The sequence below is a fragment of the Lonchura striata genome, chromosome 37 (assembly GCF_050655825.1).
Source record: "Lonchura striata isolate lonStrDom1 chromosome 37, ASM5065582v1, whole genome shotgun sequence".
In the NCBI taxonomy this organism is placed as follows: domain Eukaryota; kingdom Metazoa; phylum Chordata; class Aves; order Passeriformes; family Estrildidae; genus Lonchura; species Lonchura striata.
This window is the reverse complement of record NC_140739.1, coordinates 14,706,124-14,728,309: the sequence shown is the minus strand read 5'-3', so window position 1 is coordinate 14,728,309 and position 22,186 is coordinate 14,706,124. Positions and strand designations below refer to the sequence as shown.

The 22,186-nt window shown below is 59.1% G+C and overlaps 1 protein-coding gene across 1 annotated transcript in view; it reads right to left on the bottom strand.

Moving 5' to 3' along the window:
- The window catches only part of PPFIA3 (PPFI scaffold protein A3), a 40,995-nt gene that overhangs the window by 18,207 nt on the left and 602 nt on the right, over nt 1–22,186 (bottom strand). The window contains exons 2-14 of the mRNA XM_085565718.1: nt 19,623–19,912; nt 15,797–15,898; nt 14,783–14,947; nt 14,094–14,168; nt 12,951–13,037; nt 11,652–11,822; nt 10,064–10,210; nt 7,249–7,383; nt 6,371–6,454; nt 5,150–5,281; nt 3,149–3,211; nt 2,079–2,158; nt 950–1,061 (exon numbers count right to left, since the gene is read on the bottom strand). Of these exons, the coding sequence (XP_085421844.1) occupies nt 950–1,061; nt 2,079–2,158; nt 3,149–3,211; nt 5,150–5,281; nt 6,371–6,454; nt 7,249–7,383; nt 10,064–10,210; nt 11,652–11,822; nt 12,951–13,037; nt 14,094–14,168; nt 14,783–14,947; nt 15,797–15,898; nt 19,623–19,853 (1,584 nt within the window). The 5' untranslated portion in view covers nt 19,854–19,912. The remainder of the gene's footprint in view (nt 1–949; nt 1,062–2,078; nt 2,159–3,148; nt 3,212–5,149; nt 5,282–6,370; nt 6,455–7,248; nt 7,384–10,063; nt 10,211–11,651; nt 11,823–12,950; nt 13,038–14,093; nt 14,169–14,782; nt 14,948–15,796; nt 15,899–19,622; nt 19,913–22,186) is intronic.

The window sequence follows — 22,186 nt, the reverse complement described above, 5'->3', positions numbered from 1 at the left end:
GCGAAAATCCGCTCAGGAACGGTCGGAATATCGCGGAAATTCGGACGCAAAAGGAGTGAAATTCTGCCCAAAATTGCGGCCAGAATTCCGCCCCAAAATCCCGCCCGAAAATCCAAAAAAATCCCAAAAAAAATCCCCAGAAAAATCCCCAAAAAATCCCAAAAAAATCCCCAAAAAATGGCGATTTTCTGAGCGAAAACGGCGAAATTCCGCTCAGGAACGGTCGGAATATCACGGAAATTCGGACACAAAAGCAGCGAAATTCTGCCCAAAATGGTGGCCAAAATTCCATCCCAAAATCCCGCCCGAAAATCCAAAAAAATCCCCCCCCCGAAAAAAAAAACATCAAAAAACCTCCCCAAATCCTCTCAAAATCCCCCTAAAATCCTCCCCAAAATCCTCCCCAAATTCCCCCCCCCAATCCTCCCAAAATCCCCCAAAATCCCCCAAATCGCCCCCAAAATCGCCCCCAAATCCCCCCCAAATCCCCCCAAAACCCCCAAAATCCCCCAAAATCCCCCAAAATCCCCCAAATCCCCCCAAATCCCCCCAAAATCCCCCCAAAATCCCCCCAAATCCCCCCAAAATCCCCCAAATCCCCCCAAATCCCCCCTAAATTTCTCCAAAATCCTTCCCAAATTCCCCCCCAAATTCCCCCAAATCCCCTCAAAATCCCCCCAAAATTCTCCAAAATTCCCCAAATCCCCTCAAATTATTTCCCCCAAAATCCCTCCAAATTCCCCCAAAATCCCCGAAACCCCCGCAAAATCCCCAAAATCCCCCCAAATTTCCCCCAAATCTCCCCAAATCCTCCCAAAATCCCCCCAAAATCCCAAAATCCCCCACATTTTCCCCAAAATCCCCCCAAATCTTTCCCAAATTCCCCCAAATCCCCCCAAATCCCCCCCAAAATCCCCAAATCCCCCAAATTTCCCCCAAAACCCCTCACCTGCTGCCGGGGGGGTCCCCATCGGCCCCTCCGGCCCCTCCGGGGGGGCTCGGGGGGGGTCCCCGGGGTGCTCGGGGTGCAGCGGAGCTCCAGAGCACTGCCCGGGAGGGACCTGGGGAATTTGGGATTTGGGATTTTGGGATTTTGGGATTTTGGGGATTTGGGGATTTTGGGGGATTTGGGGGATTTGGGGGGATTTGGGGAGATTTGGGGAAAGATTTGGGGGGATTTGGGGGGTTTTGGGGGGATTTTGGGGGATTTTGGGAAAGATTTTGGGGGATTTGGGGGATTTGGGGGGATTGGGGAATTTGGGGATTTTGGGGATTTTGGGGATTTGGGGGATTTGGGGGGATTTGGGGGATTTGGGGGATTTGGGGGATTTGGGGGGATTCGGGGGATTTGGGGGATTTGGGGGGATTCGGGAATTTGGGGATTTTGGGGATTTTGGGGATTTGGGGGATTTGGGGATTTGGGGGGATTTGGGGATTTGGGGAGGTTTGGGGGAAAATTTTGGGGAATTTGGGGAGGATTTAGGGGGATTTTGGGGGAATTTGGGGTGGTTTGGGGGGGGATTTGGGGAGGAGTTTGGGGAGTTTGGGGGAATTTGGGAAAGATTTGGGGGGATTTTGGGAGGATTTGGGGAAAATTTGGGGGGGATTTTGGGGTTTTGGGGAATTTGGGAGATTTTGGGAGATTTTGGGGGATTTGGGGATTTTGGGGGGTCCCGGGGGGGTTTTGAGGGGGATTTTGGGGGGATTTGGCTGAAATTTGAGAGGATTTTGGGACTTTTCTGGGGGGTTTTTTGGGTTATCTTGGGGATTTTTGGGATATTTTTTTGTTATTTTGGGGATGTTTTTTGCCTCATTTTTGAGTTCTTTTGGGTTATTTGGGGATTATTTTGGGTTGTTTTTTGCATTATTTTTTAGGGGGGTTATTTTGGGATTATTTTGGGATTATTTTCAGTTTTTTGGGGTTATTTTTGGGATATTTTTTGGTTTTTTGGTGGTGTTTTTTGCATTATTTTTTGGGTTATTTTGGGGTTTTTTTGGGATTATTTTGGGATTATTTTGGGGTTGTTTTGGGGTTGTTTTGGGGTTATTTTGGGCGTTTTTTGGGGGTTTTTGGGTACCTGGAGTAGGAGGAGCCGGGGCGGCCCCGGAGCTGGTCCAGCTCCAGCTGCATCCGCTCCATCTCCGCCAGCAGCTGCTCCTGGGGGGAAATTCGGGAATTTTGGGAATTTTGGGAAATTTGGGAATTTGGGGAATTTGGGGATTCAGTGCTGGGGAGCCCCGGTGGGAATCGGCGTCCGGGAAACCCCAAAAATCATCCGGGATTGGGGAAAAATCGGAATTTTATCCCAAAAACTCTCCCAAAATTGCCACAAATCCATAAAAAAATTCTCTCCTAAATCTACTGGAAAAAAAAACTCAAAATCCGACCAAAATCAACCAAAATTCCTCCTCAAAATTCCCTCCAAAATCTGACAAATCCGCCCCACAAAAAACCCCCAAAATCCCCTCAAGAAACCCCAAAATTCTCCTAAAAGCCCCTAAAAAAACTCCCCCAAAAAACCCTAAAAAACAAAAATTTAAAAAAAACTAAAAAAATCAACAAAAATCTCAAAAAAAACTATAAAAATATAAAAACACCAAAATTTTTAACAAATTTTAAATCCCTCCCAAAATCTCCAGAAATTCCCCAAAATCCTCTAAGATCCCCCCAGAACCCCTAAAATTAAAAAAACAATTTTTTTTCTTCATTCCCAGAAAATCCCTCTAAAGTCCCTCAAAAAATCCTTAAAATAAAAAAATCTCAAAAAATTACTTAAAAAATAAAAAAATCCCCAAAAACCCTAAAAAACAACTAAAAACCCACCCCAAAATTAAAAAAAAACCACAAAATAATTAAAAAATTAAAATCCATCAAAATCCCTCCCCAAATCCCCCAAACTCCCCAAAATCCAAATAAAATTAAAAAAAATTAAATTATAAAAAATCCCCCCAAAATTCCCCAAAATCCATAAAAAATCCTCAAAAAAAAAAAAAATCCATGAAAAAATTTAAATAATCTAAAAAAAAATCCCCCAAAAAATCACAAAAAATCCCCCCAAAATCTTCCCAAAACGCCACAAAATTTCCAAAATTCCCCAAAATTCCCCCAAATTCCCCAAAATTCCCCAAATTCTCCAAAATTTCCGACCTTGTTGAGCAGGAGCTCGTCCTGCATTTTCTTCATGTTGGCGATTTCTTCACTCAGCGAATTCTGGGGAGGGGAAAATGAGGGGGGGACCCCAAAAAATTCCCAAAATTTCCCAAAAAATTCCCAAAAAATTTTAAAAAAAATTCCCAAAAAACCAAAACAAAAAAACCCACTCGAAAATCCCCAAAAAAACCTCTAAAAAGCGTCCAAAAACCCCCAAAATTGACCAAAAAACCGAAAAAATGCCCCAAAAAGCCCCAAACCCCCCAAAAAACTCAAAATCCCTCCCCCCCAAAAAAACCAAAATCCCCAAAAATCTTCCTAAAAATGCCTCCAAACCCCTCCAAAAACCCCAAAATCGCCAAAATCACCCCAAAAAAATCCTGCAGCCCCCCCAAAATTCCAACTCAGCCCCTTAAAAGACCCAAAAATCGAAATCCCCCCCCCAAAAAAACCCCAAAAATCCCCCAAATCCCATCCAGGATCCCCCAAAATCCATCCAGGACCCCCCAAATCCCACCCGGGACCCCCCAAATCCCACCCGGGACCCCCAAATTTCACCCAGGACCTCCAAATCCCATCCGGGACCCCCCAAATCCCATCCAGGACCCCCCAAATTTCTCCCAGGACCCCCCAAATCCCACCCAGGACCCCCCAAAACCCATCCGGGACCCCCCAAATCCCACCCGGGACCCCCCAAATCCCTCCAGGATCCCCCAAATCCCATCCAGGACCCCCCAAATTTCTCCCAGGACCCCCCAAATCCCACCCGGGACCCCCCAAATCCATCCAGGACCCCCCAAATCCCACCCGGGACCCCCCAAATTTCTCCCCAGTTTCGGGGCGCCCCCACCTTCTCCTCCAGCGCGCCCATCCTCTCCTTGAGGTGCAACAAATCCCATCCAGGACCCCCCAAATCCCATCCAGGACCCCCCAAATCCCACCCGGGACCCCCCAAATCCCATCCAGGACCCCCCAAATCCCACCCAGGACCCCCCAAATTCCATCCAGGACCCCCCAAATTTCTCCCCAATTTCGGGGCGCCCCCACCTTCTCCTCCAGCGCGCCCATCCTCTCCTCGAGGTGCAACAAAACCCAGTTCAGAGCCCCCAGGACCCCCCAAACTCCCCCCAAATCCCATCCAGGACCCCCCAAATCCCACCCTGGACCCCCAAATCCCATCCAGGACCCCCCAGGACCCCCCAAACTCCCCCCAAATCCCACCCAGGACCCCCCAAATCCCACCCAGGACCCCCCAAATTTCTCCCCAATTTCGGGGCGTCCCCACCTTCTCCTCCAGCGCGCCCATCCTCTCCTCGAGGTGCAGCTGCAGCCGCCCGGACCCCCCAAACTCCCCCAAATTCCCGCCTGGGACCCCCCAAATCCCACCCGGGACCCCCCAAATTTCTCCCCAATTTCGGGGCGCCCCCACCTTCTCCTCCAGCGCGCCCATCCTCTCCTTGAGGTGCAGCTGCAGCCGCCCGGACCCCCCAAACTCCCCCCAAATCCCATCCAGGACCCCCCAAATCCCACCCTGAACCCCCCAAATCCCACCCTGAACCCCCCAAATCCATCCGGGACCCCCCAAATCCCATCCAGGACCCCCCAAATCCCACCCTGGACCCCCCAAAATCCATCCGGGACCCCCCAAATCCCACCCGGGACCCCCAAATCCCACCCAGGACCCCCCAAATCCCACCCGGGACCCCCCAAATCCCACCCGGGACCCCCAAATCCCATCCAGGACCCCCCAAAATCCACCCAGGACCCCCCAAATCCCACCCAGGACCCCCCAAATCCCACCCTGGACCCCCCAAATTTCTCCCCAGTTTCGGGGCGCCCCCACCTTCTCCTCCAGCGCGCCCATCCTCTCCTTGAGGTGCAACAAATCCCATCCAGGACCCCCCAAATCCCATCCAGGACCCCCCAAATCCCACCCGGGACCCCCCAAATCCCACCCAGGACCCCCCAAATTTCTCCCCAGTTTCGGGGCGCCCCCACCTTCTCCTCCAGCGCGCCCATCCTCTCCTTGAGGTGCAGCTGCAGCCGCTCATTGCTCTCGCTCAGCAGCCGATCCACGGTCTCCGAGAGCCGCTTGTTGTGCTCGTCGTTCATCTTCTCCCTCTGCCGGGCCTGGGGGGGGACCCCAAAATTTTGGGGGGGTCCCCAAAATGTCCGAGGGGGTCCCCAAAAAATCAAGGCAGCGGCTAAAATTGACGGGGAGCCAACGGGAGCACGGCAAGGGCGGGGGTTGCAGCACAAAAAGGGGCGAAAATTGGATTTTTTTAATGAGTTTCGGGGTGCACGGCTTGGGGGTGGCCGAATTTGGGGTGTCCCTAATTTTGGGGTGCAGGTTTTTGGGGTTTCCAATTTTTGGGGTTTCCCATTTTTTAAGGTTTCCCATTTTTGGGATATCCCTAATTTTGGGCTGCCGGTTTTTGGGGTTCTCCCATTTTAGGGGTGCCGGTTTTTGGGGTGCCGGTTTTTGGGGTTCTCCCATTTTTGGGGTTTCCCCATTTTTTAAGGTTTCCCATTTTTGGGGTTTCCCATTTTTGGGGTTTCCCATTTCTGGGGTTTTCAGTTTTTGGGATTTCAAATTTTTGAGGTTTCCCATTTTTGGGTTCTCCCATTTTTGGGTTCTCCCATTTTTGGGGTTTCCCATTTTTGGGGTGCCCATATTTGGGGTTTCCCATTTTTGGGGTTTCCCATTTCTGGGGTTTTCAATTTTTGGGATTTCAAATTTTTGAGGTTTCCCATTTTTGGGTTCTCCCATTTTTGGGGTTTCCAATTTTTGGGTTCTCCCACTTTTGGGGTTTCCCATTTTTGGGATTTCCCATTTTTGGGGTTTCCAATTTTTGAGGTTTCCCATTTTTTGGGTTTCCCATTTTTGGGATTTCCCATTTTTTGGGTTTCCTATTTTTGGGGTTTCCCATTTCTGGGGTTTTCAGTTTTTGGGATTTCAAATGTTTGAGGTTTCCCATTTTTGGGTTCTCTCATTTTTGGGGTTCTCCTATTTTTGGGGTTTCCCATTTTTGGGGTGCCCATTTTTGGGGTGCCTATTTTTGGAGTTTCCCATTTTTGGGATATCCCTAATTTTGGGCTGCCGGTTTTTGGGGTTCTCCCATTTTTAGGGGTTTCCAATTTTTGGAGTTTCCAATTTTTGGGGTTTCCCATTTTTGGGGTGCCCCCATTTTTGGGGTGCCGGGTTTTGGGGTGCCCCACCCTCTGCAGCTCCTGGTTCTTCTCCTGCAGTTGGGCCTCGAGCTGCCGGAGCCGCTCCTCGAAATTCCCGTGGCGCTCCTCGGCCTGGGGACATCGGGGACATTTGGGACATTTGGGGACATTTGGGAGATTTGGGACATTTGGGGGATTTGGGAGATTTGGGAGATTTGGGGACATTTGGGGAATTTGGGGAATTTGGGGACATTTAGGGGATTTGGGGAATTTGGGACATTTGGGATATTTGGGGGATTTGGGAGATTGAGGACGTTTGGGGATACAGAAGCCCCAAAATCCCTCCAGGACCCCCCAAATCCCTCCAGGACCCCTCAAGACTTCCCCAAATCCCCCCAAATCCCCCCCAGGACCCCCCAAAATCCCCCCAGACCACTCCAGAACCCCCCAAATCCCCCTCAGGACACCCCAAATCACACCCAGGACCCCCCAAAACCCCCCCAGAATCCCCAAAATTCCCTCAAGACCCCCCAAAACCCCCCTCAGGACCCCCCAAATCCCCCCCACGACCCCCCAAATCCCCCCCAGGACACCCCAAATCCCCCTCAGGACCCCTCAAGACTCCCCCAAATCCCCCCAAATCCCCTCAAGACCCCCCAAATCCCCCCAGGACACCCCAAATCCCCCTCAGGACCCCTCAAGACTCCCCCAAATCCCCCCAAATCCCCTCAAGACCCCCCAAATCCCCCTCAGGACCCCTGAGGACTCCCCCAGGACCCCCCAAATCCCCCCCAGGATCCCCCCAAACCCCCCCAGGACCCCTGAGGACTCCCCCAAATCCCCCCAAATCCCCCTCAGGACCCCCCAAATCCCCTCCAGGACCCCCCAAATCCCCTCCAGGACCCCCCAAAACCCCCCGGCCCCACCTTGGTGAGCGCGGCCACCCTCTGGGCCAGCTGGGCCTCGATCTCGGGCAGGGTCTCGGCCTTCTGCAGGGTCAGCTGCAGCTTGGCCTTGGCGTCCTCCAGCCACTCCTGCAGCTGCCGGCCCTTCTCCTCGCTCTGGGGACATCAGGGACATCGGGGACGTTGGGGACATCGGGGGGATTGGGGGACATTGGGGACATCGGGGACATTGAGGGGATTTGGGACACTGGGCACACTGGGACCTCAGGTGTTCTCCATCCACTCCTGCAGCTGCCAGCTCTTCTCCTCGCTCTGGGGACATCGTGGACGTTGGGGACATCGGGGGGATTTGGGGGGATTTGGGACATTGGGGACATTGGGGGATTGAGGACATCGGGGACATTGGGCACACTGGGACATCAGATGTTCTCCAACCATTCCTGCAGCTCACAGCTTCTCCTCGCTCTGGGGACATCGGGGACGTTGGGGACATCAGGGGGATTTGGGGACATTGGGGACATCGGGGGGATTGGGGGATGTTGGGGACATCGGGGGGATTGGGGGACATTGGGGGGATTGGGGACACAGGGACCTCAGGTGTCCTCCAGCCACTCCTGAAGCTGCCAGCTCTTCTCCTTGCTCTGGGGACATTGGGGACATCAGGGGGATCGGGGGGATTTGGGGGATTGAGGACATCGGGGACATTGGACACACTGGGACATCAGATGTTCTCCATCCATTCCTGCAGCTGCTGGCTTCTCCTCGTTCTGGGGACATTGGGGACATTGGGGACATTGGGGACATTGGGGGACATCGGGGGGATTGGGGGACACTGGGGACATTTGGGGGGATTTGGGGGTTTGGGGATATTGGGGACACGGGGACCTCAGGTGTTCTCTGGCCACTCCTGCAGCTGCCGGCCCTTCTCCTCGCTCTGGGGACATCGGGGACATCAGGGACGTTGGGGACATCGGGGGGATTGGGGACATTTGGGGGATTGGGGACATTGGGGACATTGGGGGCATTTGGGACATTGGACACACTGGGACCTCAGGTGTTCTCCATCCATTCCTGCAGCTGACAGCTTCTCCTCGCTCTGGGGACATCGGGGACGTTGGGGACATTTGGGGGATTGGGGACATTGGGCACACTGGGACATCAGATGTTCTCCATCCATTCCTGCAGCTGCCAGCTCTTCTCCTCGCTCTGGGGACATTTGGGGACATCGGGGACATTTGGGGACATTGGGGACGTTGGGGACATCGGGGGGATTTGGGGGATTTGGGACATTAGGGACATTTGGGGACACGGATTTGGGGGGGACATCGGGGACATCGGGTGAAGGACAAGGATGGGGGAGGGACAACATCAACCGGTGGTGGGGACATCAATGGGGACACCAAGGTGTGCCCAGGTGTGTCCCCAGTGTCCCCAGGTGTGTCCCAGGTGTGTCCCCAATGTCCACAGGTGTGTCCCCAGGTGTGTTCCAGATGTGTCCCCTCTATCCCAGCTGTGTCCCCAGTGTCCCCAGGTGTATCTCAGGTGTGTCCCCTCTATCCCAGCTGTGTCCCCAGTGTCCCCAGGTGTATCTCAGGTGTGTCCCCTCTATCCCAGCTGTGTCCCCAGTGTCCCCAGGTGTCCCCAATGTCCCCAGGTGTATCTCAGCTGTGTCCCCAGCTGTGTCCCCAGTGTCCCCAGGTGTGTCCCCAGTGTCCCCAGGTGTATCTCAGGTGTGTCCCCAGCTGTGTCCCCAGTGTCCCCAGGTGTCCTCAGGTGTCCCCAATGTCCCCAGGTGTGTCCCCAGGTGTCCCACCTGGCGGTACAGGGACTTCTTGCTGGCCAGCTCCTTCTCCAGCTGTGTCCCCAGTGTCCCCAGGTGTATCTCAGCTGTGTCCCCAGCTGTGTCCCCAATGTCCCCAGGTGTGTCCCCAGTGTCCCCAGGTGTCCCACCTGGCGGTACAGGGACTCCTTGCTGGTCAGCTCCTTCTCCAGCTGTGTCCCCAGTGTCCCCAGGTGTCCCCAGTGTCCCCAGGTGTATCTCAGGTGTGTCCCCTCTATCCCAGCTGTGTCCCCAGCTGTGTCCCCAGCTGTGTCCCCAGCTGTGTCCCCAGGTGTCCTCAGGTGTCCCCAATATCCCCAGGTGTGTCCCCAGGTGTCCCACCTGGCGGTACAGGGACTCCTTGCTGGCCAGCTCCTTCTCCAGGTGTGTCCCCAATGTCCCCAGGTGTGTCCCCAGTGTCCCCAGGTGTATCTCAGGTGTGTCCCCAGCTGTGTCCCCAGTGTCCCCAGGTGTCCCCAGTGTCCCCAGGTGTATCTCAGCTGTGTCCCCAGGTGTGTCCCCAGTGTCCCCAGGTGTATCTCAGGTGTGTCCCCAGGTGTCCCCAGTGTCCCCAGGTGTATCTCAGGTGTGTCCCCAGGTGTGTCCCCAGTGTCCCCAGGTGTATCTCAGGTGTGTCCCCAGCTGTGTCCCCAGTGTCCCCAGGTGTCCCCAGTGTCCCCAGGTGTATCTCAGCTTTGTCCCCAGGTGTGTCCCCAGCTGTGTCCCCAGTGTCCCCAGGTGTCCCCGGTGTCCCAAGGTGTGTCTCAGGTGTGTCCCCAGCTGTGTCCCCGGTGTCCCCAGGTGTGTCCCCAGTGTCCCCAGGTGTCCCACCTGGCGGTACAGGGACTCCTTGCTGGTCAGCTCCTTCTCCAGGTGTATCCCAGGTGTGTCCCCACTGTCCCCAGGTGTCCCCAGGTGTATCTCAGGTGTGTCCCCTCTATCCCGGCTGTGTCCCCAGTGTCCCCAGGTGTCCCCAGGTGTCCCCAATGTCCCCAGGTGTGTCCCCAGGTGTCCCACCTGGCGGTACAGGGACTCCTTGCTGGCCAGCTCGTTCTCCAGGCGGTCGTTGGCGTCGTGCAGCGAGGTGGCCTCGCGCTGCGCGCTCAGGTAGCGCCGCTCCAGCGTCGTGATGCGCTCCTCCATGTCCTCCCGCTGCGCCAGCGCCTGCGGACAGCGGGGACAGCGGGGACATTGGGGACACTGGGGACACTGGGGACAGTGGGGACACTGGGGACACTGGGGGGACTGGGGACAGTGGGGGGACTGGGGACAGTGGGGACAGTGGGGACATTGGGACACTCCATGTTCTCCTCCATGTCCTCCCGCTGCGCCAGCGCCTGGGGACAGCGGGGACAGTGGGGACAGTGGGGACATTGGGGGGATTGGGGACACTGGGGACATTGGGGACACTGGGGACATTGGGGACATCGGGGACAGTGGGGACACTGGGGACAGCGGGGACATTGGGGACACTGGGGACATTGGGGACATCAGGGGGATTGGGGACATCGGGGACAGTGGGGACATTGGGGACACTGGGGGATTGGGGACATTGGGGACATTGGGGGGATTGGGGACACTGGGGACACTGGGGACAGTGGGGACATTGGGACACTCCACATTCTCCTCCATGTCCTCCCGCTGCGCCAGCGCCTGCGGACAGCCAGGGGACATCGGGGACAGTGGGGACATCGGGGGGATTGGGGACACTGGGGACAGCTGGGACATCGGGGACAGCGGGGACACTGGGGACACTGGGGGGACTGGGGACAGTGGGGACACTGGAGACACTGGGGACAGTGGGGACAGCGGGGACAGTGGGGGATTGGGGACACTGGGGACATTGGGGACACTGGGGACACTGGGGGGATTGGGGACACTGGGGACACTGGGGACAGTGGGGACATTGGGACACTCCACGTTCTCCTCCATGTCCTCCCGCTGCGCCAGCGCCTGCAGACAGCCAGGGGACATCGGGGACAGTGGGGACAGTGGGGGGACTGGGGGATTGGGGACATTGGGGGGATTGGGGACATTGGGGGAATTGGGGACACTGGGGACACCAGGGACATTTGGGGACATTGGAGATGTGGAGGACATTGAGGACATTGGGGACATGGGGGACACTGGGGACACTGGGGACAGCCATTCCCTCCCAGTTTGGGGCCATTTTTTCCCATTTTTTCCCATTTTTTTCCCGTTTTTTCCCATTTTTTCCCATTTTCCCATCCTCACCTCCTTGAGGTCCCTCTGCAGCTTGGCGCCCGCCTCGTGGGCCCGGGCCAGCTCCAGTTTGGGGTGAAACCCTCCCAGTTTGGGCCATTCCCTCCCAGTTTGGGGCCATTTTTTCCCATTTTTTCCCATTTTTTTCCCGTTTTTTCCCATTTTTTCCCGTTTTTTCATCCTCACCTCCTTGAGGTCCCTCTGCAGCTTGGCGCCCGCCTCGTGGGCCCGGGCCAGCTCCAGTTTGGGGTGAAACCCTCCCAGTTTGGGCCATTCCCTCCCAGTTTGGGGCCATTTTTTCCCATTTTTTCCCCGTTTTTTCCCGTTTTTTCCCCGTTTTTTCCCGTTTTTTCCCGTTTTTTCCCATTTTTCCCATCCTCACCTCCTTGAGGTCCCTCTGCAGCTTGGCGCCCGCCTCGTGGGCCCGGGCCAGCTCCCTCTGGGCGGCGCTGGCCTCGTCCTGCAGCCGGCCCAGCTGGCGGCACAGGGCGGCCACGCGCTGCCGGCCCAGCGACGCCTCCAGCTCGGCCTCGCGCCGCCGCTCCGGCCCCGCCTGCGGACAGCGGTCAGTCGGCGTGGCGGTGGCCACTCGGCGTGGCCGCGGTCACTTGGTGTGGCCATGGTCACTCAGCATGGCCGTGGTCACTCAGTGCCACAGCAGTCACTCGGCGTGGCCGCGGTCACTCAGGGTGGCTGAGGTCACTCGGCATGGCCGCGGTCACTCAGGGTGGCTGCAGTCACTTGGTGCCACAGCGGGCACTCGGTGTGGCTGTGGTCACTCGGCATGGCCGAGGTCACTCGGTGTGGCTGTGGTCACTCGGTGTGGCCGCGGTCACTCGGCGTGGCCGTGGTCACTCGGGGTGGCCACAGGCAACTCTGCCCCTCCACAGCCATGGAGTGATGACCACTGACCCCTCCAGGGCCACTGACCCCTGACCACTGACCACTGACCCGTGACCCCGCCACTGTCCCCGGTGTCCCCTTGGTGACCCCTGACCCCCTGCTGTCCCCACTGTGACCCCTGACCCCCAGTGTCCCCACTGTCCCCTTGGTGACCCCTGACCCCCCAGTGTCCCCTCGGTGACCCCTGACCCCACCGCTGTCCCCGCTGCCCCCTCGGTGACCCCTGACCCCCAGTGTCCCCACTGTCCCCTTGGTGACCCCTGACCCCCCAGTGTCCCCTCGGTGACCCCTGACCCCACCGCTGTCCCCGCTGCCCCCTCGGTGACCCCTGACCCCCAGTGTCCCCACTGTCCCCTCGGTGACCTCTGACCCCCCCGCTGTCCCCACTGTGACCCCTGACCCTCAGTGACCCCCAGTGTCCCCGCTGTCCCCAGTGTCCCCTCAGTGACCCCTGACCCCCCAGTGTCCCCTCGGTGACCCGTGACCCCCAGTGTCCCCAATGTCCCCAGTGTCCCCTCGGTGACCCCTGACCCCTGCTGTCCCCAGTGTCCCCAATGTCCCCTCATTGACCCCTGACCCCCGCTGTCCCCAGTGTCCCCTCGGTGACCCCTGACCCCCAGTGTCCCCTCGGTGACCCCTGACCCCCCGCTGTCCCCAGTGTCCCCTCGGTGACCCCTGACCCCCAGTGTCCCCTCAGTGACCCCTGACCCCCGCTGTCCCCAGTGTCCCCAGTGTCCCTCGGTGACCCCTGACCCCCGCTGTCCCCAGTGTCCCTCACCGCGCTGTCCCCGTCGGTGGCCGCGTCCTCCAGGCCCGAGCGGCGCCGGGACAGGGAGAGGGAGAGCTGCTCCCGCAGGGACAGCGACTGTGGGGACAGGGACAGGGACAGTGACACAGTGACACAGTGACACAGGGACAGTGACAGTGACAGGGACAGTGACAGTGACACAATGACAGTGACAGTGACACCCCCGGGACAGGGAGAGGGAGAGCTGCTCCCGCAGGGACAGCGACTGTGGGGACAGGGACAGGGACAGTGACAGGGACACAGTGACACAGTGACACAGGGACAGTGACAGTGACAGGGACAGTGACAGTGACAGTGACACAGGGACAGTGACAGTGACAGTGACAGTGACAGTGACAGTGACAGGGAGAGGGAGAGGGAGAGCTGCTCCCGCAGGGACAGCGACTGTGGGGACAGGGACAGGGACAGGGACAGTGACAGGGACAGTGACAGTGACAGGGACAGGGACAGGGACAGGGACAGTGACAGGGACAGTGACAGTGACAGGGACAGGGACACCCCCGGGACAGGGAGAGGGAGAGCTGCTCCCGCAGGGACAGCGACTGTGGGGACAGGGACAGGGACAGTGACAGTGACAGTGACAGTGACACAGGGACAGTGACAGTGACAGTGACACAGTGACAGGGACAGGGACACAGTGACAGTGACAGTGACAGGGACAGGGACAGGGACAGGGACAGTGACAGTGACAGGGACACAGTGACAGTGACACAGTGACAGGGACAGTGACAGTGACAGTGACAGTGACAGTGACAGTGACAGTGACAGTGCCACCCCCGGGACAGGGACAGGGACAGGGACATGGGGACAGTGACACAGTGACAGTGACACAGTGACAGTGACAGTGACAGTGCCACCCCAGGGACAGGGACAGGGACAGTGACACAGTGACAGTGACAGTGACACAGTGACAGTGACAGTGACAGTGCCACCCCCGGGACAGGGACATGGACACGGGGACAGTGCCACCCCAGGGACAGGGGGACAGGGCACAGATGCCACCCTCCAAAGGACCGCGATGGGCGTCACTCCTGGCGCCACCCACGGGGACACCCCAGTGCCGCCACCCCGGTGTCACCACCCCGGTGTCCCCGGTGTCCCCGGTGTCCCCACCTCCTGGTTGGACACCTCCAGCTCCTCCTCGAGGACGGCCACGCGCTCCAGGGCCACCCGCAGCCGCTCCCGCACCTGGGGACACCGGGGTGACATCGGGGTGACATTGGGGTGACATCGGGGTGACATCAGGGTGACATTGGGACATCCCCAGAGCCACCAGAACCCCCCTGAGATGTCCTCAGAGCCACCAGAACCCCCCTGAGATGTCCCCAGGGACCCCCAAAACCCCCCCAAGTCACCCCAAAACCCCCCTGAGATCCCTTTGGGTCCCACCTGGGACCTCCAGGTGCCACCAGGTCACCTTGAAACCCCCCAGAACCACCCAAACCCATCAAGGAGCCCCCAAAACCCACCAGGTCACCCCAAAACCCCCCTGAGATCCCACCAGGTCCCACCTGGGACCTCCAGGTGCCACCAGATCACCTTGAAACCCCCCAGAACCACCCAAACCCCCTCCAGATCACCCCAAATCCCCTCAGGGACCCCCCAGGACCCCCCAGGATCCCCCAAGACCCCCCAAGACCTTCTTGAGATCCCACCAGGTCCCACCAAGTTCCACCTGGGACCTCAAAGTGCCACCAGGTCACCTTGAAACCCTCCCAGAACCACCCAAAACAACCCAGATCACCCCAAAACCCCTCAGGGACCCCCCAAGACCCCCCAGGACCCCCCAGGACCCCCCAGACCTTCTCGTCCAGGGCCTTGTGGTGCTCGAAGAGCGACTTGAGGGCCTTGAGCACCTCGACCTCGGAGGAGACCCCGGCCGGGGACTGGGCCTGGCGCTTGACCACGGTCATGCGCAGCGAGCGCTCGTGGCGGGACACCAGGTGCTCCAGGTGCTCCAGCAGCAGCTGGGGACATGGAGGGGACATTGAGGGGACACTGGGGACATTGGGGACGCTGGGGACATTGTGGACATTGGGGACATTCGGGACATTGGGGGGATTTGAGGGATTGGGGACATTGAGGGGACATTGGGAACATTGAGGGGACATTGGGACATTGGGGACATTGGGGACATCGGGGACATTGAGGGGACATTGGGGACACCAGGTGCTCCAGGTGCTCCAGCAGCAGCTGGGGACATGGAGGGGACATTGAGGGGACACTGGGGACATCGGGGACGTTGGGGACATTGTGGACATTGAGGGGACATTGGGGGGAAGTGGGGACACTGGGGACTTGTGTCCAGCTGTCCCCAGCTGTGCCAGCCGTGCCCTGCTCACCCGGGTGTCCCAGGTGTCCCCACTGTCCCCAGTGTCCCCAATGTCCCCAGTGTCCCCAATGTCCCCAATGTCCCCGATGTCCCCAATGTCCCCATTGTCCCGGTGTCCCTGGTGTCCCCAGTGTCCCCGGTGTCCTCAATGTCCCCAGTGTCCCAGCTGTCCCCAGTGTTCCCAGTGTCCCCGGTGTCCCGGTGTCCCCAATGTCCCCAATGTCCCCAGTGTCCCCAGCTGTCCCCATTGTCCCGGTGTCCCCAATGTCCTGGTGTCCCAGCTGTCCCCAATGTCCCCGGTGTCCCGGTGTCCCGGTGTCCCCAGCTGTCCCCAATCCCCCCAATGTCCCCAGTGTCCCGGTGTCCCGGTGTCCCCAGTGTCCCCAGTGTCCCCAATGTCCCCAATGTCCCCGCTGTCCCAGCTGTCCCCAATGTCCCGGTGTCCCAGCTGTCCCCGGTGTCCCGGTGTCCCCAGGCCGCTCACCCGGGTGTTGTTGCGCTCGGCTTTGAGCTCGGCGATCTCCTCCTCGCGCTCCAGGAGCTGCTCCCGGCACACGTTCAGCTCCTTGGTCAGCGCCGCCAGCTCCTGCACGGCGGGGACATTGGGGACATTGGGGACATTGGGGACATTGGGGACATTGGGGACATTGGGGACATTGGGGACATTGGGGACATCAATGGGGACAGTAGGGACATCAATGGGGACATTGGGGACATCAATGGGGACATCAATGGGGACATTGGGGACATCAATGGGGACAGCGGGGACATCAATGGGGACATTGGGGACATCAATGGGGACATCAATGGGGACATTGGGGACATTGGGACATTGGGGACACCAATGGGGACATTGGGGACATTGGGGACATTGGGGACATTGGGGACATTGGGGACATTGGGGACATTGGGGACATCAATGGGGACAGTAGGGACATCAATGGGGACATTGGGGACATCAATGGGGACATCAATGGGGACATTGGGGACATCAATGGGGACAGCGGGGACATCAATGGGGACATTGGGGACATCAATGGGGACATCAATGGGGACATTGGGGACATTGGGACATTGGGGACACCAATGGGGACATTGGGGACATTGGGGACATTGGGGACATCAATGGGGACACTGGGGACATCAATGGGGACATTGGGGACAGCAGGGACATCAATGGGGACATCAATGGGGACATTGGGGACATCAATGGGGACACTGGGGACATCAATGGGGACATTGGGGACATGAATGGGGACACTGGGGACATTGGGGACATCAATGGGGACATCAATGGGGACATTGGGGACATCAATGGGGACATCAATGGGGACATTGGGGACATTGGGGACACCAGGGACATCAATGGGGACATTGGGGACATCAATGGGGACATTGGGGACCTCAATGGGGACATTGGGACATTGGGGACATCAATGGGGACATTGGGGACAGCAGGGACATCAATGGGGACATCAATGGGGACATTGGGGACATCAATGGGGACATTGGGGACATCAATGGGGACATCAGTGGGGACATTGGGGACATCAATGGGGACATTGGGGACATCAATGGGGACATTGGGACATTGGGGACATCAATGGGGACATTGGGACATTGGGGACATTGGGGACATTGGGGACACCGGGGGATTGGGGGGATTGGAGACACTGGGGACACTGAGGACATTGGGGGTGGCGCTGGGGACAGCGGGGACACGGGGACCTTCACACCTGACCTGGGCACACCTGGGAATACCTGGGCACACCTGAGATCACCTAAACACACCTGAACACACCTGAACACACCTGAGCACACCTGAGCTCACCTGAGATCACCTGAACACACCTGGGCACACCTGAACACACCTGAGCTCACCTGGGCACACCTGGGGGCACACCTGAACACACCTGGGCACACCTGGGCACACCTGGGACACACCTGAGCACACCTGGGCACACCTGGGCACACCTGAACACACCTGGGACACACCTGGGCACACCTGGGCACACCTGGGACACACCTGAGCACACCTGGGCACACCTGGGCACACCTGAACACACCTGGGACACACCTGGGCACACCTGGGCACACCTGGGCACACCTGGGCACTCCCGCCCCGCGCTCACCTGGGGCAGGGCGCTGTTGAGCTGCCGCTGCAGCAGGTCCCGCTCGTGGGCACACCTGAACACACCTGGGCACACCTGGGTACACCTGAGCACACCTGGGCACACCTGAGCACACCTGAACACACCTGGGCACACCTGGGCACTCCTGGGCACACCTGGGCACACCTGGGCACACCTGAACACACCTGGGCACACCTGGGCACTCCTGGGCACTCCCGCCCCGCGCTCACCTGGGGCAGGGCGCTGTTGAGCTGCCGCTGCAGCAGGTCCCGCTCGTGGGCACACCTGAACACACCTGAGCACACCTGGGCACACCTGGGCACACCTGAACACACCTGAGCTCACCTGGGGCACACCTGGGCACACCTGAACACACCTGGGCACACCTGGGCACACCTGGGCACACCTGGGACACACCTGGGCACACCTGAACACACCTGAACACACCTGGGCACACCTGAACACACCTGGGCACACCTGGGCACACCTGGGCACACCCGCCCCGCGCTCACCTGGGGCAGGGCGCTGTTGAGCTGCCGCTGCAGCAGGTCCCGCTCGTGGGCACACCTGAACACACCTGGGCACACCTGGGCACACCTGAACACACCTGGGCACACCTGAGCTCACCTGGGGCACATCTGAACACACCTGAGCTGACCTGGGGCACACCTGAACACACCTGAGCACACCTGGGCACACCTGAACACACCTGAACACACCTGGGCACACCTGGGCACACCTGGGCACACCTGAGCACACCTGGGCACACCTGGGCACACCTGGGCACTCCCGCCCCGCGCTCACCTGGGGCAGGGCGCTGTTGAGCTGCCGCTGCAGCAGGTCCCGCTCGTGGGCACACCTGAACACACCTGGGCACACCTGGGCACACCTGAACACACCTGAACACACCTGAACACACCTGGGCACACCTGAGCACACCTGGGCACACCTGAACACACCTGGGCACACCTGAACACACCTGGGCACACCTGGGGCACACCTGAGCACACCTGGGCACACCTGAACACACCTGGGACACACCTGAGCACACCTGGGCACACCTGGGCACACCTGGGCACACCTGAACACACCTGGGACACACCTGGGACACACCTGAGCACACCTGGGCACACCTGGGCACACCTGAACACACCTGGGACACACCTGAGCACACCTGGGCACACCTGGGCACACCTGAACACACCTGGGACACACCTGGGCACACCTGGGCACACCTGGGCACACCTGGGCACTCCCGCCCCGCGCTCACCTGGGGCAGGGCGCTGTTGAGCTGCCGCTGCAGCAGGTCCCGCTCGTGGGCACACCTAACACACCTGAACACACCTGGGCACACCTGGGGCACACCTGAACACACCTGAGCACACCTGAGCACACCTGGGCACACCTGGGCACACCTGAACACACCTGGGCACACCTGAACACACCTGAACACACCTGAACACATCTGGGCACACCTGAGCACACCTGGGCACACCTGAACACACCTGAGCACACCTGGGCACTCCTGGGCACACCTGAACACACCTGAACACACCTGAGCACACCTGGGCACACCTGAGCACACCTGAGCACACCTGGGCACACCTGAACACACCTGGGCACACCTGGGCACACCTGGGCACACCTGAACACACCTGGGCACACCTGAACACACCTGAGCTCACCTGGGGCACACCTGGGCACACCTGAGCACACCTGGGCACACCTGGGAGCACACCTGGGCACACCTGGGCACACCTGAACACACCTGAGCTCACCTGGGGCACACCTGGGCACACCTGGGCACACCTGAACACACCTGGGCACACCTGGGCACACCTGGGCACACCTGGGCACTCCCGCCCCGCGCTCACCTGGGGCAGGGCGCTGTTGAGCTGCCGCTGCAGCAGGTTCCGCTCGTGGGCACACCTAACACACCTGAGCACACCTGAGCACACCTGGGCACACCTGAGCACACCTGGGCACACCTGGGCACACCTGGGGCACACCTGAACACACCTGAGCACACCTGGGCACACCTGGGGCACACCTGGGGGCACACCTGAACACACCTGGGGCACACCTGGGCACACCTGGGCACACCTGAGCTCACCTGAGCACACCTGGGCACACCTGGGCACACCTGGGCACACCTGGGCACTCCCGCCCCGCGCTCACCTGGGGCAGGGCGCTGTTGAGCTGCCGCTGCAGCAGGTCCCGCTCGTGGGCCAGGTCGCGCAGGCGCAGGTGCGCCGTGTTCAGCCCCTCCTGCGTGTCGCGCAGCGTCTCCAGCAGCCGCTCGCGCTCCCGCAGCATCTGCACCATCAGCTGCTCCAGCCCCGGCTCCTCGGCCGCGCCCGAGCCCCGCCGCGGGTCCTCGCTGATGGTGGGCAGCACCTCGCACATCATCCTGGGCACCTGGGCGCACCTGGGCGCACCTGGAGACACCTGGAGACACCTGGGAGAACCTGGGAGCACCTGGGAGGAGACACAGTAAGGGAGATGTCAGTGCTGGATCTGGGATGGATCCAATCTGGGGGTCCTGAACCACTCTGGGGGTCCTGGCTGATGGTGGGCAGCACCTCGCACATCATCCTGGGCACCTGGGCGCACCTGGGCGCACCTGGAGGCACCTGGAGACACCTGGGGACACCTGGAGACACCTGGGAGGAGACACAGTAACGGAGATGTCAGTGCTGGATCTGGGACTGAACCACTCTGGGGGTCCTGAACCACTCTGGGGGTCCTGGCTGATGGTGGGCAGCACCTCGCACATCATCCTGGGCACACCTGGGCGCACCTGAGCTCACCTGGGCGCACCTGGGCGCACCTGGGTGAGGGGATATGGGGCCAGTACCCAGAACTGCTCCAGTCCTGACCCATTTTGGGGGGTCCTGACCCCACCCCAGGAGTCCTAAACCATTCTGCAGGTGGGCCCCACATCCTGGGCACAGCTGGGCACACCTGGGCACAGCCGGGCACACCTGGGCACACCTGGGCACAGCCGGGCACAGCTGGGCACTGCTGGGCACACCTGGGCACACCTGGGCACTGCTGGGCACACCTGGGCACAGCCGGGCACACCTGGGCACAGCTGGGGGCAATGGGGGGTGCAGTGGGACGCAGTGGGGGGGTGCTGGGATGAAATGGGGCAGGGGGATGTGCTGGAGGGGGGATGGGATCGGGATGGGGATGGGGAGTTTGGGACGGGGAATTTGGGAATTTGGGAATTTGGGATGGGGGTTTGGGATGGGGAATTTGGGTTTGGGAATTTGGGGTGGGGGGTTTGGGATGGGGAATTTGGGAATTTGGGATGGGGGTTTGGGATGGGGAATTTGGGTTTGGGAATTTGGGGTGGGGGGTTTGGGATGGAGGTTTGGGATGGGGTTTGGGATGGGGCTGGGGTTTGGATTTGGGATGGGGAATTTGGGTTTGGGAATTTGGGAATTTGGGATGGGGGTTTGGGATGGGGAATTTGGGTTTGGGAATTTGGGGTGGGGGGTTTGGGATGGGGGTTTGGGATGGGAATTTGGGTTTGGGATGAGGTTTGGGATGGGGAATTTGGGATGGGGCTGGGGTTTGGATTTGGGATGGGGAATTTGGGTTTGGGAATTTGGGGTGGGGGGTTTGGGGTGGGGTTTGGGATGGGGAATTTGGGTTGGGGAATTTGGGATGGGGGTTTGGGATGGGGTTTGGGATGGGGGAGTTTGGGAATTTGGGATGGGGGGTTTGGGATGGGGATTTGGGGGTTTGGGATGGAGATGGGGAATTTGGGATGGGAATTTTGGGATGGGGGATTTGGGATGGGGGTTTGGGGGTTTGGGATGGGGATGGAGAATTTGGAATGGGAATTTTGGGATGGGGGATTTGGGATGGGGGTTTGGGGGTTTGGGATGGAGGGATCGGGATCGGGATGTCGGAGGTGGGATGGAGATGGGGAATTTGGGATGGAGATGGGGTTTAGGATGGGATTTGGGATGTCAGAGGTGGGATGGAGATTCCGGGAATGGGATCGGGATGGGGACAGCGGGGCCGGGCCCGGGGATGGGATCAGGATGCGGGACACGGCTGCGGGGCCGGGATGGGGATGCCGGATTTGGGATGTGAATTTGGGATTCGGGATGGGGATGCCGGGCTTGGGATGGGGATGGGATGGGAATGCCGGGTTTGGGATGAGAATTTGGGATTTGGGATGCCGGGTTTGGGATGAGAATTTGGGATTTGGGATGCAGATGCCGGGGCTGGGATGGGGCCAGGATGGGAATGCCAAGTTTGGGATGCGAATTTCAGATTTGGGATGCGGATGCTGGGATGGGAATGCCGGGTTTGGGATGCAAATTTGGGATTCGGAATGGGAATGCCAGGCTTGGGATGGGGATGGGATGGGAATGCCGGGCTTGGGATGGGGATGGGATGGGAATGCCGGGTTTGGGATGTGAATTTGGGATTCAGGATGCGGATTTGGGATTCGGGATGCGGATGCCGGGGCCGGGATGGCGATGCCGGGTTTGGGATGTGAATTTGGGATTCAGGATGTGAATGCCGGGGCCGGGATGGGAATGCCAGGTTTAGGATGGGGATTTGGGATGCAAATTTGGGATTCGGGATGCGGATGCCGGGGCCGGGATGGGGCCGGGATGGCGATGCCGGGTTTGGGATGCGAATGCCGGAGGTGGGATGGGGTCGGGATGGGGACGCTGGATTCGGGATGCGGATTTGGGATTCGGGATGCGGATTTGGGA